This window comes from Gossypium arboreum, chromosome 4, assembly GCF_025698485.1.
Source record: "Gossypium arboreum isolate Shixiya-1 chromosome 4, ASM2569848v2, whole genome shotgun sequence".
NCBI lineage: Eukaryota > Viridiplantae > Streptophyta > Magnoliopsida > Malvales > Malvaceae > Gossypium > Gossypium arboreum.
Genome location: NC_069073.1, coordinates 102805253 through 102823258, shown reverse-complemented (window position 1 = coordinate 102823258; position 18006 = coordinate 102805253). Strand labels below are relative to the sequence as shown.

The window sequence follows — 18006 nt, the reverse complement described above, 5'->3', positions numbered from 1 at the left end:
TCAAATCAACTTAAGTCAACCAACTCTTGAAAAGTGAGAATTCTCTTGGAAATTCTCTAAGGCACCAAAAATAAAACGGAAGCAACTCAAAAAATAAAGGAATTTTAATTGAATAGAAAATCCATAAGAAAGCAATGTACACAATGTGTTTGAGTAAATACTCTCAAATATATTTTTTAACTATCAATAGGATGATTACAAATGAAGGCAAAAGCCTCTATTTATAGTTGAGCTCCCCCAAATTCGACGATACAGATTGAATTGCATCAATGGCAGAGATTAGTGCCTATCTACAAAATGAGAGTCCTAAAGGATTTAAACTCTATACAATCTTATCCCTTAATATTTACAATAATTACCTTTATAACTCTAGTTTTATTGGAGTGTTTCACTGGGCCACCAAGGCAAGGCTTCAAGTAAATGGGTTTCTCCATTTATTCCACAAATCGGTTCAGTTCAAATGGGTCAAATGAGCCCTATTTAATTAGTTGAACTTCATGGGATGCTCTGTGTGCATTCATCACGGGCTTTGATCCGTGGCCCGTGACATTAGTAATTATATTACATTTTGCCCTTTTACTCAAAAAATGGATATATTAGCCCTTATATGTTAGATCAAATAGCAATTAATATTTTCTGTTAAAAACATCATCTGTTTTTTTTTTTGTTAAAAACCAGTGTGGCTAAAGGAATAATTAGGCAGTTATACATGGTGTGCCACGTGCACATCATACTAATGTTTAATGACCAGTTTTTAATAGTAAAAATGGATAGAATTTTTAACATAAGTGGTAGTTTGCTCTTTAATCTAACGTACAAAAAAAAATTTAGTAGAGGGGACAAAATGCAACCCAACTTTTAGTATAAGGGCTTTCATGATACTTTTACCCAATATAATCTTTGGCAGCCAATAAAGCTGGGCTTTTAAGCTTGTAATTTTTTTATTACATTTTAATTATAAAATTATTTTTTATGAATGGAATATGGAACAACTTTAGATTTAGGTAAATTTATGCTGATAGTTTGGTTTTCCACATGTTTTTATTTTATAAGATTTAATTTATTTTAATTTTAAATATCTTTAAAGTTAAATGTGCTAGTTATAAGATTAATATTCGAGAGTCAAAACTCAAGTCAGAGCTAGATGTTAGCAAATTTTGATATAAAAATATTAAAATTGAAATAAAACAAAACCTAAAATAATTCAGATTTAGATTGAAATACAATTTGATTTTATCGATAGTCATAAGATTTTTTTATATATAATTAATTTAATTGGATTGATGATTATAAGATTAATGTCATAATTCATTCAATTTCATTAGCAGTTAAAATTATTTGTACATCATGATGTCATTAAATTCATACATAAATTGATTCAACTATTTAATGATTGTATGAGTCATTCGATTATATTCAGTATTTAGGAAAATGTGTATGCACATAATTTTATTGCACTTGTACATAAATGATTTGATTGGATCTTAAATGTGCGAATAATTATATAATTTATTCAATTATATTTTTATATTTATGATTCTATGATTAATAGTATAATTGCTTCGGTTACATTTATACATAGTTTGATTCAACTAAATAACGATGATATTATTAACTGTATAATTCATTCGATTACTTCCATAATTACGTAAATACAAATGCATGTAATGTTATTACATTTGTATATAAATAATTTAATTAGATCATTGAATGTACGATTAATTATAATTCTTAAAATTAATATAATTCATTTATTATATTTATGCAAAGTTGAATTTAATTGAATTAATAACTATATAATTTATTGGATTACGCACATAATTAAATACACATGATTTCATTATAATCGATTGAATTGTTTCAATTCGTTTAAGTGAAAACTTAATATAATGATTTAATGAATTATAATATTAATCGTGTATACAATTAATTGTATATTTCATTTGTTCACGTTTCTATCTAGCCAATTGAAATTGAACGTTTAATTTAGGGCTGACTAAAAAAAAATTTTGAATAGGGAAATCAGTTAAACCGGTAATTTAGTTTAGTTCGAGTTTTTATAGTTCAGTTTGGTTTTAGTTAAATGATGTTATTAGATCACATCACTTCAGTTTGATTTCGGTTTAGTTTATTAGACACGAAAAGTTTAAAAATAAAATTATTCAAAATTTCAAAAAAGGTTTAGTATTTTTTTACATATAAGTCTAATATCTAAACTTATTTAAAACCCAAAACAAAAATCATTGTCTCTAAATTCTTTATCCTTTTATATATTTTATAATTAAATAAAAATAAAACTTAAATCTAATTTCAGTGTCAATCTCTCACGAATTCATTATTTATTTATTATTTTTGTGAAAACTTTTAAGAATTTAAGTGTTCATCCCTTTTTTACTTATTATGTATTGTATTCTTTTCCTATTATTATTATTGTTAAAACTTTAAAAAAATTATTATCATTATTAACATTTTCAAGTTGGGTGCTTTTTTTTGTTGTCATTACACCTTAAGAATTATGAAATATAAATAACTTAACATTTTATTATATTAAGTGAAAATTGAAATTAAATTAAAGTTTTATTAGATTTTTAATAAATATTTATAATTATAGATTTTATAAATTATTTTTAGATAAATATGTTAATTGAGATTTTATGTGTAATTGAAAAAATAAAATTGTCAAATAGAGTCTAAGAAACATAAAAAAAATTTATCTAATTAAAGTTAAAAATTTAAACCCAAAAATAATTTTATCTAAATAAAGTCCAAAATTTCAAAATTCAAAAATAATATGGAAATCTGAATGGAACCAATTTAATATAAATTGGTAATGACCGGTTTCTTATGTTTACTTGGTTTGAGTTGAAAAAGAAAAAAGAAAAATCAAATACTCCAGATGGATCTAATTTATTAAGTCACAATTAATTATACAATACATTAGATTTAATGTATATTCTATTGTTTTGCAATTGTAATTCATTATATTACATCCGTATTTCAACTAATTAATATAAAAGAACTTAAGTCCTTCAAATATTAGTGAAATTTGGTTGGGCAATTATTTTTAATTTTATTTATTTTGAAATTTCCAATTGTTTTGTTATTTTAATATTAAAATATATAATCATTCATTTTAACCAAAACAAAAAGTGAAAATTTGTTATTTACTAATCAAATTACAAGTATAAATTAGTTATAAAGTATTTATGCTATTAGTCAATGCAAGAATATTTATCCTTAAAGAATTTTATTTCCCTATGTTATAAAAATGTTAGAAATAAAATTAGTTTATTATTACTCCAAACTTGGAAAACCGTCACGTCTATGCGTGGGTTTTAGTCCTCTCAACATTTTAAACTCCTCCTATATAAACCCTTAAAACCCTAACCTAACCTAATTTGGCTCCATTTTTTTCAACGGCCGTCGGCTCTATCGTCTCCTTTCCGATGGCTTTGGCTTCCAGGCTCCGCCGCGTCTTCACCGTGCCTTCCACTCTTTCTTCTCAGTTCGCTTCGATTCGTCTGAATTCGACTCTCACTTCCCCCAAGCTCTTCATTAGCGGTACTTTCTCATTTCCTTTGTTCATTTATTGGTGATTCCTTGGTTGACATTTTCATTTTCTTATTGTTTATTTCAAATTTAAAAAATTGAGATTTTGATTGGGTTAATGAAGAAGTAAAAGAAAATTGCATGAAAAATGGAAAGCCTCTTGTAAAATTAGGGGAAAAAGTAATTTAGTAATCCAAAATAAATGCCTTAGTAAGATGCAAAGAGAATGCTGAGGAGCGAAAATTAGAGAATGTTTCCCTTTTTCTATTGAATTAAACATAAAGCATGCATCTATTGGGGCTAATCAAGGTCTACAGGCATAACCCTATTATTATTACAAACTACCATTTCTAATAGAAGATGAGCTAAAAGTTTGGGGGTTTTTTTTCTTTACCTATTTAGTCTTTCCACTAATAATTTAGCACGTGCCTTGCCATTTGTATGAATAATTGCAGTTACTTTAGTGGTAGATGAATAAAGGATTGAAATAGAAGTATCTATGGTGTTGTGGCATTATGACACTGTGCCTTTGGACCTTCCCAATCAAGGGTTTCGGAATCATCTTTTGCGGTTTTAGCAACTGAGGAGTCCTTGAAATGCAATTGTTGGTTAACAGCCTTTAGTCAACGTTAGAATCTAGCATGCACTGAAATAACATTCAGGATTACTTTTTGTTTATGTTTTATTATTGCTGTTATGGTAGCATTTGAATGGGAAATTTTCATGTATATCATGTTCATCTGAGTCAGAAATGTGGGTGAGATGAAGAACAAGCAGCATTCGTGGCAGGAAAGCTCTGACATTGGGTTTGTCTCTGATATTATGTGGGTCAGATGTGTATTCCCACGCAAGTTATTGAAAGTGAGATTTTGTAAATGTATATGAACAGAAAGTAAAGCTCCTTTTGTCCTTTCATATTCACCTTTCCATTTAACCCAGGATATTGTCTTTGAACCCTGTATAAATAACTAGAGCTGGCATTTACTTTAGCAAACCAGAAATAAGGGAAAGGGTCTACTAGGTGCCCACTAGAGTTCCCTCATGTGCTTCATTTTATTTCCGGATTCAAAGCCTCTTTGCTATTTACTGAAGTGTTTCTGAGAACTCCTGTTGACATCTGAGATTGTTAAAATTAGGATGCGGAGAGCATTGAGTCTAGTGTGGATGGTAGTAATTAAAGGGATGAAACGCTAATTTTATAGCTCAATGGCATATTGAATCTCACATATCAGTTCTCCAACAATTGGTGCGCATTGATATTTTAGCTAGAATTATCCTTCTTCTCCTTAAGGTGGTTGTGTTCATCTGGAGTGAAACAAAGAAGAGAACTTGACATTATTTTCTTGTTCTTAAATATCTTTTTTATGGTTTCTTTCATCATTGCCTGCTGACACTTTTTGATCATAACCCCCCTCCCCTTTTCCGGTCAATTGAACAGGTCTTTCAAGAGAAACAACAGATGGACAGTTTAAAGAGGCATTTAATCCGTTTGGCCAGATTGTTGATGGTTTAATTTAACCCTTCCCCGTATTCTCTTCTCATATTTTGTCTTTGGAATTATGTTTCTTCTCTAGTAGCATACTTCTTCATGCTGTTTTTGTCCTGATATATTGCTCTAAATGATCTTGCAGCCAAAATTGTAAGAGATAGAGCCACTGGAAGGTCGAAAGGGTTCGGTTTTGTTACATATACATCCATCGAAGAAGCTGAGAAGGCTAGAGAAGAAATGAATGCTAAGTTTTTGCATGGATGGGTTATTTTTGTAGACCCTGCCAAACCAAGGGAATTCAAACCTACACCTAAGTCTGAATCCGGTCCTTCTGAAACAGGTTTTAGAACAAGCAAAACTGTTGGATGGTGCGGGTAGATCAGTTTATGAAAGATGAAGCCATACAGGGATTAATTGAATTCGTCAAGTAATAAGATATATAAGGTAGAAATTGAATCAATGATGAATGAATTGATGATTTCATCATTCGGGATAGGAAAGTGAAAACACCAATTTGTACTCTTATTATATTTCCTCGTTGGAACTGTTAATTGTATTCTTCTAAGTTCAATTTTGTCTTGGATCCCACATGAGATTTCTCTTTATGATATCCTTTTTATGGTAATAAACGGAAACGACACAAATATGGCAACTGAACAATAATGTTATGATTGCCATGTAAAGAGGATTCCCCGTAGAATAAAACAGGCCATAGCAGGTGTCTTGAAGACCATTTAACTTTGTCGGATTAAGAATAAGCTTATAGGATAAATCTTAATATTATATGTGAACTTTAATTTAATATCTAATTGTATGCATTAATTTTAATTTGGTATAATAATACATGTGAAATTTTAATTGTGATTCAAATATATACTTGAAATTTTAATTTTAATTTAATTCTGCACATTAAAAGAAATAAATATATAAATTTATTTTATATTAGATAAATATAATTATTTATGTATGTAATATATAAATATAAAATGATGTTATATTAATAATTTATAAGAATTAAATCAAATCAAAACTTTATATATAAAATTGCATAAAATTAAAATTTATATATACAATTATACATTAAACCATAATTTATGTATAGTTTAAAGATTTAACCGTAAGTTTATCTAAGCTGATACTTTTATTTACCGTATAATATAAGATCCAAGCTGCAATATTTTATATTTCGTGTTTTCTTTTCCCTTTTTTTTTGGGGGTATCTATGGTGTTTAAGTGGATGGGACCATACATAACTTTCTTTTGAAGCCTATATTTGTGGCAAGAGGCTTAAAAAAGAATCAGATCCGATCATAATGGATTTAGAAGACAGATTCCTAGATGAAATGCTATGTTTAGTTCACAAAGCTAATAATAGAAAATAAGAGCATAAGATTCCAATACAATCTCACTGTCTGCTATTTGATCAAACAAAATATCCTATTTCACAAAGCAAGAAGGCAGTTAAGCTGTTCAAGTACTGCCTCCTACACAGCACAAACAGCGCACTGAACAAAACTTTCAAATCCACACCATTATCAAAAAGATCATAGCATAGCAAATTGCAACCTAAAGGCAAATGTTCAAAATATTCATACGGGAGGACAGAAAAAAGGGCTTATTTATCTACAGGAACCGGTAAAAGGAAGAGCCTTAGTCATAAAGCCTCCGCCACAGAGTAGTGCATTCTAGTGAGTGAATTTTTCAGATAACTAGTCCCACAGTAGGGGTCTGTACTGCCAACCTTAAAACCATCAAGGTTGCCTGAGGCATCGTTGACTACCGTACCATGAAGCTCAAGTGGTTTGTAGTTATACCACTTATCCAAACTCCCACCACCTCTGTGAAACTGTTTGTTGTCTTTACCACCACCACGCAAGGAGTTGTTTCCCTTGTGCCATTTCTTTCCTTTTTTCTTCTTATCACTGTTCTTCTTCAACTTCTGCTGCTTTTTGCCTCTAACTGTGTGCAAAACGGATGTTGGCAGAGGATCATAAACATCAGGGGCCCATGTCACTGTCAGCTCCTTTGTCGGTAATCCCTGTTTTTGACGGCTACCTTTGAGGGCAGACACTAGCTTCAATGGAGTCTGTTAAGGGGTAAATGACTGTAAGAAAACTTTAAACGAACCTAAGCTCTGCTAAAAGATTCTAAGAAGCTAACAAGACCCATCATCCACTGCATTGATAATAGAATGTTAGTATCATAAATAGTATATTCATTAATCTAAAGAGACTCCTAAGAACACTTACAGGGAAAGAAGCGGAACAGGACCAAGATGACTGCGCCAAATCCTCTGAGAATAGCCACCTCAATGAAGTTTCGATTTCATCAACATCATACTCAGGAGGAGAGACTGTAGTAGATAATGAGGCACGCTTGCCTAAACACTTCTGTGGAGGTTTGCTTTGATGTCCTTGCTCAATTAAATCGTCCACACCACTCCTATCACCCCCAACACATTCACTCAAACAAGCACCAAGTATTGCCTGTTTAAGGTCACTCAAATCATCTACCTCTCGGGAACCCAACATGGTCCTTTTATAACACCAATGAATACAAACAGTCCTAGCTAGCTGCAAAAATTCACAGTCCATTGTCACAATTGTTAAGCGGAAAAAACTTATGGTCCCAGGTAGAATATCGTACATGATACATACTACTGAAATTAATTATAAATCAAGCCTAATAGTTTTCGTATTATTAATTTAAAATGAACTCAAATTTCAATCACTGTAAACAAATAGACTAGGAAAGAACAAAATTTCACAAAAAAAATGCGGGATTCATTCTTTGATGAGCAATATTCGTATAAATGTAGGTAACATAAAACATATCCAAACATTCATCATGGGTAATCCACAAACAGTGCAAAACATTAAAAGAAAATAAAGAACAATATACCTTTCTTAAGACGGTTACAGCGATCAGTTGACGAGATTTAAACCTAAGATCACAATCAAAATCAATCCCAAATCTTCCAAACAAGCTAGATTCCTGTTTATTGTACGGTAAAACAGAAGAATCGAGAAGAAGACAAAAAATAGAGAGGAAATGGAAGTAAAGAAAGGGGGGGAGGAACACTAAAATTGATGGGAAAATGTTAACTAAGATTACCACGACGATCGCTTTTTTGAAGATGTTTCAAACGATGGGAACATAAACATAAACCAACATGAAAATGAGTGGAAGAAGGAAGCAAAGGGAGCAAAATCGATTCAAAGGGTAACGAAGGCATATTATCTTCCTATGCTCTCCGAAACCCCCCTAATTGTGTGAGAAAAAAGACCCTATTTTTTCTTTTTCTTTTCGTCTTGGATCGATCGAGATTTAGACAGAAAAACCCTAATAGAAGTTGGAACGTGAAGAGGAAGATAACGGGATCAGTGTAGGCGGAGAAGGGTCAGAAGTTGATGATGTCCTATATATATATATAAACATAATATAAGGAGGAGAGAGAAAAAGACGCGTTTTGGCTGTAATTGAAACCAAATTATAAACGTGCACGTTTCAATCATGGAATTGTACTTTTCTCTTTTGGGGGGCAAACGAATGGTGGCTTAATTGTAAATTAGGACTTTAAAAGTATACCTTTTTTTCATTTTAGTACTTAAATTTTTTGATCCAATTAGATACTTGTATTATCAAGACGTTAAGGTTTTTAGTTAAACAGACGTTAAAAAAAAACATTGAGCCAATCACACGATGCCATGTCAAAGACTTGTGTATTTTCATTAAATAATTTTGATTAAATCTTTCTAAATTTAAATTTAATTAATCAAATAAAAATATATTTTTTAATTCTCCCACTCCCTAGTCCCTCTTCCATTTATCCATAAATAAAAACCCAAGAATAAATTTTTACAGAACCACTGAATCTAAGAGACCCTCTCAGTGATTTACCCTTATAAAAAATTAATATATAATATTTAAATATTTAAAAATTAAATCTTCGTCTCCATCAAATTCTGGGTAATTTTTCATCTTCGTCTATAGATATAATATTAAATATGTTATCCCAAATAATTAAAAAATTATGGATAATTTGAAGGTTTCAAGAATCAAAAGTCTTATAAATAAAAAAATAAAAAAAAAGATAAAGAAAAATTGGTTTCATCTCCAGATCCCTTAATTTCAACGAACCAAAAAGCAAAAACATCTATTGTTCTTCGAACTATATCTGACGGCTTCAACAAAGGTGGGTTTGCTCCCTTCTTTTACCTCTCAACTACCAACTCCTTCGGTTTGTTGCCAAGCTTAATACAAATACTCGACGATTTCAATATTCCCATCGATGTTGCCATCTGTGACGGGTTCATGCCGTGGGCACCACCGAGCCATGAAAAATACCATACCATTGTGCTTCAAATGGGTTTCAAAACCCTAACATTTGGATTTATCGTCAGTTGAGTGAGTGATGGTAGAATAAGAATTTTTTTTAAAAGAAAAATAATTCAATTATAATATGTTTAAAAACAATTTTATGAAATGATAAAATAAAACATACGCCATAATTTAATTAAATGACAATTAAATTTTGAATCATAAGAATCAAAGTGAGAAAATGAATCTACTTCAAAAAGTCAAAACATGAATTAAACCATTTTTTATTATCAATACGGTAAATTCTGCAGTACATATACTTTATAAAAATTATATATTTATTATTTAAGTTTTAAAATTTCAATTTTAATAAACAATAATTGAAAGTATATAGTATCATTGTCAAGTGATAATAATAATGAAACAAATATGTGAGCAAGTATTCAGAAAATCGAGTTCATAGGAAAATGGTACAGACGACTTTAACCACTCAAACCATAAATAAATAAGTTACTAACGTAAAACCAGTAAAATTTAAAATAAAAAAAAAAGAATAGTAAAACGAAAGAAAATGTAATGGATAGAATAATAAAACAGTACTATTACTATTCAACCTCAATTTACTAATGTAATGCTTAAAGATAACCTTTTAATAAATGGCAGTTAATAACTTATATAAGATTAAACCCAATCTGGACTCAATGTAAGCCAACTGCTAAAAGTACAAGTGTCAACATTTCCAATTAGTTTAACAATTTACCAACCTCGTAAAACTATTCGTTGTTGATTTTTTACTAGCTCGATAAGGTAGAATAATTTGAAAAGATCAAATTACCCCCGTTAAAACTGAAGTAAAAAATTAAAATGTACACGTTGAGACAAAGTCGTCGCTCACGAAAGCCAAGTTGGAGCCTTCTAGGATTGTTTCTAGCTTTTTCGTTTCAGCTATTTCCTCACTCCGATTCTTTTGAATCCTCTTTTCTTCCCTCCAACTTTATCCAATTACTTACAAAAGAGGTTGGAAAAACTTATTAAATAAAAAGTGACAAAAATAACCTAAAACTTTGTAAAATCAACTTAATCACTCAAATTAACTAAATATTACCTACAACAATGCAAATGTGAGCGCTTAATTCATCTCTTGCCTTCTCAAGAAAGTACTTTTATTGTGAATAGTAAGTAGTTCGTGTAATTTATTTCTCATTCATTGCTTTTGTCCGTTAAATTAAAGCTCTTATTATGCAGCCCCTCAAGGTTATAGCGAACTAGTGGAAGAATCCATTGGATGTATATAATAGGGCTAAAATAATTTGTAATTAAGTTTTTGACTCTTGGTCTATTAATTATAAATTTATTTAGTCATTAATTGAATCTATTCAAAATAACATAATTGAATTTTGCATTATATATCATTACGAAAACTACTTAAAGTAAGCTTTTGTCTAAAGATCTTATCATAGGATATTCATGGTCCTTTTAGATTAAATTTGTTTACCTAATCTTATCATTTTTATATCACATCACCATTGTATCTTCCACAATGAAAATAATCACTATTCATGTAACGACCGAAATTCAATGGTGTAAAAATATAGTTTTGAAATCCCATTTTCATAAAGCGTGTTAGTAAATATTAGATATTAATATTTATGAGGCTAGTATAGAAGTATATTAAAGTTTGGTCTAGTAATTTTATTTAGTTAATAGTTAATTAAGGTACAGGGACTAAATGATGAAAATGGTAAAAGATCAATCGTTAAGGATTTTGTTAATTAGAAAATGCACTAAGGATCTAAATGGTAGTTTTACTATTCTAATAAAGATGGTAGACGGTAGTGGTAGGTGTGCATGGTTTATATTATAAAACTTAAACCAAATTAAATAAATAAAATAATATTAAATTGATTAAAAGTAGATATTAGAAAGAAATAGAAAACATATTCTCCATCTTTAATTCTCATGCAAACCGAAACCTTGAAGGAGAATAAGACTAAATTCGGCCTTATGGATTTCATTTTCAAAGTTTCAATTGGTTAATGCAATTTAGTATTTTTCTTTGTAATTTTTAAAATTTTTGAAATCTCAGGAGCTTAATTTAGTTGACCCATGTGTTATTTTTCGAAACTGTTAAAGCTTTAGAAATATGTCATTCATGAGTTCTTAAAGTTTGAAATGTTAAATTGATAGATTATAAGTGTAGAGTGAAAAAAGGATTAACTTGTGAAGTCAATTGATAGTTTTGCTTAATAGGGACTAAAATGCACGAATTTTGAAATTTGTGGTAAAAATGAGAAATAGAAGGTCCAAAAAGTACTATAGTGAAATTGGCTTGAGTATATGAGTTCTAGATTGAAAGTTATGTTAGTCTCGATTTTTGGAACTAAATTGAACAAAATAAAAAATTGTGAAAATTTGCAATTTAATATAGAATTGATGTTCTTGTATATTTATGTCAATTCGTAGCTAATGACAATCTGGATTCCTCAAAAAGGAAGGGAAAGATAAAATCGTCAACAAATAGCTCGGAGTTTAAGATTTGTATTTCTATAATCCGAATATTTTCAATTGATGTGTTTATGAATTGTGTTTCAAGGTAATATCATAAGGTAAGAGAAATGATAAAACGAGCTAAATTGAATTGCTTGCTAGCAATGAGGACTAAATCGAATAGTTTTGATATTAGTTTATATTGTTTTAAATGTGCAACTGAAGCAATTTTCATGATGAAGTAAGTTGTCACATGTGCGGAATTTGACAATGCACGATTTAATCAATTCGATTGAGATAGGAAAAAAATGTATATGATGTAACTATGATAGCTCGGTTTAAGACATGCAATTATATTGAATGATTAGATGATGTATTAGGACTCGTAGTTTAACATGTTAAAGCGCATTATATTATTTATATTATATTTTAATGTTTGATTATAGGAATACCACTGAGTTATACTTAGATTACAATTTTATTTTCTGTGCGCAAGATAGGTTTAATTGTGATCATTTGCAGATATCAACATCAAGTTGTAATCTCGGACTCAGCGTGTTTGTGAAGTTTTTGTTAACTTAATGACATATACCTTAAGGAGTCTTATATGATATAATGTTAAGTTTATGGATAGATTGATATTTTGATAAGGTACATACACTTATCTTAGTCAATTGATAATGATATGAAACTTGTAAATGTTGAATATGTAGTGCAAATGTTTGATAGTGAATCGATTGAATAGTATAATGTGTAACAATCCATTTTCTAGTAGTGACGAAAACAGTGGTTTCAGGACCACAATTTCAACGTGTGAGTCTGTAAATATTAATTATTTAATATTTAAGAGGTCATTAGTGTCATAGTAAAATTTGGTCCAAAAATTTTGATGTTTGGTTAGTTAGTTAAAGAAAAAGGACTAAATCGTAAAAGTTATAAAAGTTGCTTGCTATCGATTTTTCTTAACTAAATGGCTTAAATAGTTAAAGTTGGACAATTTATGTTGCAAATAAACCATAACTAAATATGGACGGTTAGTTGAAAGAAATGAATTAAAATTCGGTGTTTTATAATAATATTATTAAATTAAACAAAGGTTAAAATAATAAAAACAAAAGAAAGTGGCATCCATCTTCTTCATTTGGTTATTTTCCATCAAAAAACTCCATGGTGTGAGCTTGGGAATTTCGACTATCTAGTGTTCATGCATGTAAGTTTGTTTTAAACCCATTTCTCATAAATTTTAGGTTTTTGAGATCGTTGTAATTTAATCTAGTAGCCTAAGGACTATTTTGTGAATCTTTCAAAATATTGAAAATTTTCCATTGTTGTTCTTGAAGTTTTCTTAATGTTATTCTTAGGTTTAAAGCTTGATGTTAAAATATGACTAATTTGTAAAGTGATTTTACATAATTTTGAATTTAAAGATTAAATTGAAAACTGGCTCAAAATGGCATGAGTTTCTTGTAAATTTTGTGACTTGAGGGGTTTTTTAGGATAATAAATTAGGCATAATAGTTTTGGGCTTAATTAAGAAAAATGAGTTTGTTTTGGTTTTAAGGACTTAATTGAATAAAATATAAAATATTAGAGTAATTATGAAAAATGTCGATAAAGAAGTCATATGCATCAAATGGGCTTTTATAATGTACTTGGGACTGATAATTGAAATAAATTATCGTATAGATCAATAACCGATAGAAAATTGTGGAAAAGAGAAAATTACTTGCTAGTCCCTAATATTTTTATCTTTGCAGTTTAGCCCTAGTAAGTTCATTCGGTTTAATTTAGTATAAATTATAATATTATATTGACTTGTGAATTATGAATTTTTGAATATATGTTTATATAATTAAATTGTTACAAATTGATACAACGTGAGAAAGTGATTAAATTGTAAAGTGTTTTACGATCTTGTATATTGAGCTCGGATGAACATAGGATAAGATACAATTGGCATGTCAATAGGTTATTTTGCTCCCTGTACAGTATTGACCTGTGATGAGATGATGATTCTTGACTTGTTATTATACACTGAATATATTGAAGTCCAACATTTTTTCTGGACTACCGAGTTATATTTACAGTGATTCTGGTATGTTTTTGGGGGAGGATGTAAAGCCTACAAGCTTGGCACTTGGTGCCCAAGCGTGTTTCTGAAGGGATGTTAACTTATTGGCTAGGCACTTGGTGCCCAAGTGTGTTCTTCGTTGGATTGGCTTGGTTGAGCATTTTGGCGTGTCTTGGGTGGATAACTATGTATTCATATTTGTTTATGTCATTCATCTAGTAGGTTTTTTAATGGTTAACTGACATGGTGATGATGTGTAAATGATATTTGGATATAATGCCTTGTTAAGGACTTGTATACATTTTCATGATTTCTGATATTATATTGTAAATTGATAATATTTGATATTGCACATGTGATATGTTTAAAATAACTCGTATATATGATCCTCACCTGTTGAATGCTTGTGATCGACAAGGTTGATGTTAGTTAAAGAATTTGTTAATTATTAAACTATGAAAATACGGTAAGTTATATCGTTTCAACCTGTGAACTTACTAAGCTCGTAGAAGCTTACTCGTGTCGTTTTTCTTGTTTTCTAGTAGATATCATTTTGCGAAATCAGGCAATCGAATGAAATTGAAGATCACACTATCCAACTATCTTTTGGTAGACTTTGAAAATGTTTTATTTTGGATATATGTGGCATGTAATATGAGTAACTTGTGTTAGTATATTAGTATTCATATTAGGTGGTATGTTTTGTACTAGTATATGTATAAGTTGAATGTTTGTGGCAAATGATGTTGTAACACCCCTAACCCGAAACCGTCGTCGAAACATGGTTACGGAGCATTACCAGAACTTACATATTAAATAATAGATATTCTTCACCATACAGTATTCATGTCAGAAATCAATCATAAATTCCCTTATATGAACCCTTGAAGTCCAAAACATACATTAGAAACAAGTCAGGACTAAACCAGGTACTCAGAAATTTTTTGCAAAATCTTAAAATTTTTCCCAGATGTAGGGGTCACACGCCCATGTCTCAGGCCGTTTAACTCTCTTATTTGGGTCGCACGGCCAATCCACACACCCGTGTGCTAGGTCGTGTGTGAGTGCATCACACGGTCAATCCACATGCCCATGTGTTAGGCCGTGTAATCAATTCTAAACATTTTGTTTGGACATTTTAAATATGCATAGGACACACAGCTAGGTCACACGCCCATGTGCTAGGCCATGAGCCATACACGGCAAGGACACACGCCCGTGTGGACAAAAATAGGCTATTTTCCAAGCCATATTTCTCACCCAAATTGTCTTCCTCTTACACCAATTCTTAAACATATTCACAAGCCATTTTTAAACAATTAATTCAAGTTAAAACCAAGTCTCATGCATGACATATCATCTCATACAACTAATGTGCTCTTAAACACCTTAAATGACACATTACCATCATGTAATTAAATATACAAATTTGCTTAAATTATCGAATTCACCTATATGCATATTTTACCATAATATGTTAGAATTAATTTTCAATATGCCAACATGATTTCTATAAATCAATCATTTAAGCACACACCAAACATGTTATATCCTCATTTATACATACCAAAACATGTTCATCACAAGCCATTCCGATAGCTAGTTACAATCCAAACATTTACATACCAGCATTGGCTAATTAACCTATACATGCCATTATAACCATAATTAATTTACCATAAATACCAAGATAGGCTGATGGATAGTGTGAGTGATCTCCACCGATGCTTCCAATCCAACAAGCTTCTGAATTACTATAGAACAAGGGAAAATAAAATAGAGTAAACATGAAATGCTTAGTAAGTTCGTATAACATGGTAAATAACTTACCATATATTTATGTTTAAAATAAACATGCAAGGCACTATCAACCAATTTTATCACAAGCCCTAAACATATATCCTTATCATGTTAGCCAAGTAATCACATATAATAGTCCTTAATCATGGATGAACAAAGTCATCAAGTAGGATCCACATTCATCTAACAACCAATTCATGCATTATTATATTAGGTAATGTCATTTCCATGTACTTCATGTACATACAGTTAATAGTTCATTTCTAAGTCATAATATCTCATATAAACATCAAGAAACATGTATGGGCTCAATAATAACCAAATTCCCATATGCATATACTTTCCACATCATGAATTCAAATAACATATACAAATCATACCCATGCATTTCAAGTACATTTTCATGATTTTTCGTCTCAAGTTTAGATTATTTCATGTTAGGATTTTGCTCATTAAACCAATTAAAATATCAATGGAAACCTGGGAAAATACACTCGAAGTGTACAAATCTATAATCTTAGAGGAACATATTCATCAAACAAGTTTCATGTTCATATATCACCATTTCATACTTCCATATATCATGTATCATCATTTTCATGTATTTCAAGCAGATACATATAATAAGTCATTTCGTGTTCATATTTTCTCTTGTCAGGATTTTGCTTGTTGAATTTATTTGAAATATCGATGGATACACCTGTAGTAAACTCGAAGTGTACAAATCAGAAACCGTTAATTCATATTCAGGGGTACCCATAAGAGCACATAATCAAGAAGCACACTCTTAAGCCATATAACAGGATGCTCATGTGAGCCATGTAATAGGATACTTATCCGGGCTATATCAGGAAACTCATAAGAGTTTAAAACAGGAAGCTCATTGAGCTTAACAGGTAACTCCAAAGAGCTAATATCAAGGAGTTACAAATAGCCATATAACAGGAAGTTCAAGCGAGCCATGTCAAGAAGGTCATAAAAGCCTATATCAGGATGCTCACGAAGAGCTGTGTTTGTGTCTGCAACAATGTTAGATCACAATCGATCGAATCATGTAACGGGACGCTCACAAAGAGCTACGGTAGTGCGTAATACATGTAAAATCACTACTGATCAGGGTGCTCGCAGAAACTATATAACAAGATGCTCGAGAGGGCTTATAACAGGATTGCTCGCCCGAGATATATTCTATCTGCAACATATGCATGACCGTATTCAATATGGAAATCATGTATCCATTGAATTTCATTACCCAAACAAACTTAACATTTTCTGAACATTATTGATCATGTGATTATTTCATATATTTTTAACATTTATATTATTCATAGAAACACATACCACACTCAAATCAAGCATAAAAATAAATACAATTTAGTTACACGAACTTACCTCGACAAATGTTCGTGTATGTAAAATATACTAATCCGACACTTTCTCTTTTCCTCATTCTAACTTCCAATTTAGTCTATCCGGATCTATACGAGTAAATTTAACATCAATTTAACAAAATTTATATTCAATTTAGTTTAATTCACATCTTAGGTAAAATTATCATTTTGCGCCTATACTTTAAATTAATGACGATTTCGTCCTTAGACTCGAAAAATAAAATTCATGCAATTTAATCCTTATTCCAAGCCTAGTTGATTTTTACATGTAACATTTACAGTCCATTATTTCATAAAAATTTAGAATTTTCCATGAATTTTACAACTTTACAATTTAATACTAAAATCATAATTTTATCAAAATTCACTTTACAAAAGTTGTTTATCTATCAACAACCTTTTATTTTCCACCATAAATTTCAAAATTTCAACATTTACATCCATGGTAAAATTTTTATACTTTAATAGCTTTACAAATTAATCCCCAAAATAGATAGATTAAGCTATTCCGATCTCGAAAATATAAAAATGACTAAAAACGGGACAAAGTTAGTTACCCAATTAAGCCAAGAAAACTTGCTTCTCCTTCCTAGGGTTTCCATGTATTTTTGGGGAAGAAGATGATAAATTGATGATATTTTCTTCTCTTTTTTTATCATTTATCATCTTTATTTTTTTTTTCATTTTCCAATTTCATCCTTTTCTTTATTTTATTTTCCATGGATGAATCATCATCCTTAACAACTAAGTATTTTTAATGGTCTATTTACAATTTAAGGACCTCAAATTTTGAATTTCATAGCAATTTAATCATTTTAGCTATTAGAACTCAACTTTTACACTTTGTGCAATTTGGTCCTTTATCAAATTAAACATATAATAGGTAAAATTTCTTTATG

The 18006-nt window shown here is 30.1% G+C and overlaps 2 protein-coding genes across 3 annotated transcripts; one reads left to right on the top strand and one right to left on the bottom strand.

Moving 5' to 3' along the window:
• The first annotated feature begins 3296 nt into the window (after positions 1-3296).
• LOC108458222 (organelle RRM domain-containing protein 2, mitochondrial-like) lies at positions 3297-5667 on the top strand. The gene is made up of 3 exons (XM_017757535.2): positions 3297-3561; positions 4988-5056; positions 5181-5667. The coding sequence occupies exons 1-3, from the start codon at positions 3447-3449 to the stop codon at positions 5414-5416; spliced, it is 420 nt and encodes a 139-aa protein (XP_017613024.1). The 5' UTR covers positions 3297-3446; the 3' UTR covers positions 5417-5667.
• A 722-nt stretch (positions 5668-6389) lies between these two features.
• On the bottom strand, positions 6390-8475 carry LOC108457665 (uncharacterized). Of its 2 annotated transcripts, none has more exons than XM_053026445.1 (4): positions 8153-8475; positions 7940-8032; positions 7288-7611; positions 6390-7124 (listed from the first exon to the last, which is right to left on the bottom strand). In XM_053026445.1, the coding sequence occupies exons 3-4, from the start codon at positions 7567-7569 to the stop codon at positions 6693-6695; spliced, it is 714 nt and encodes a 237-aa protein (XP_052882405.1). In that variant the 5' UTR covers positions 7570-7611; positions 7940-8032; positions 8153-8475; the 3' UTR covers positions 6390-6692. The 2 variants fall into 2 exon arrangements, with proteins under 2 accessions (XP_052882405.1, XP_017612216.1); XM_017756727.2 differs by having other exon boundaries at positions 7940-7982.
• Between the last annotated feature and the right edge of the window lie 9531 nt (positions 8476-18006).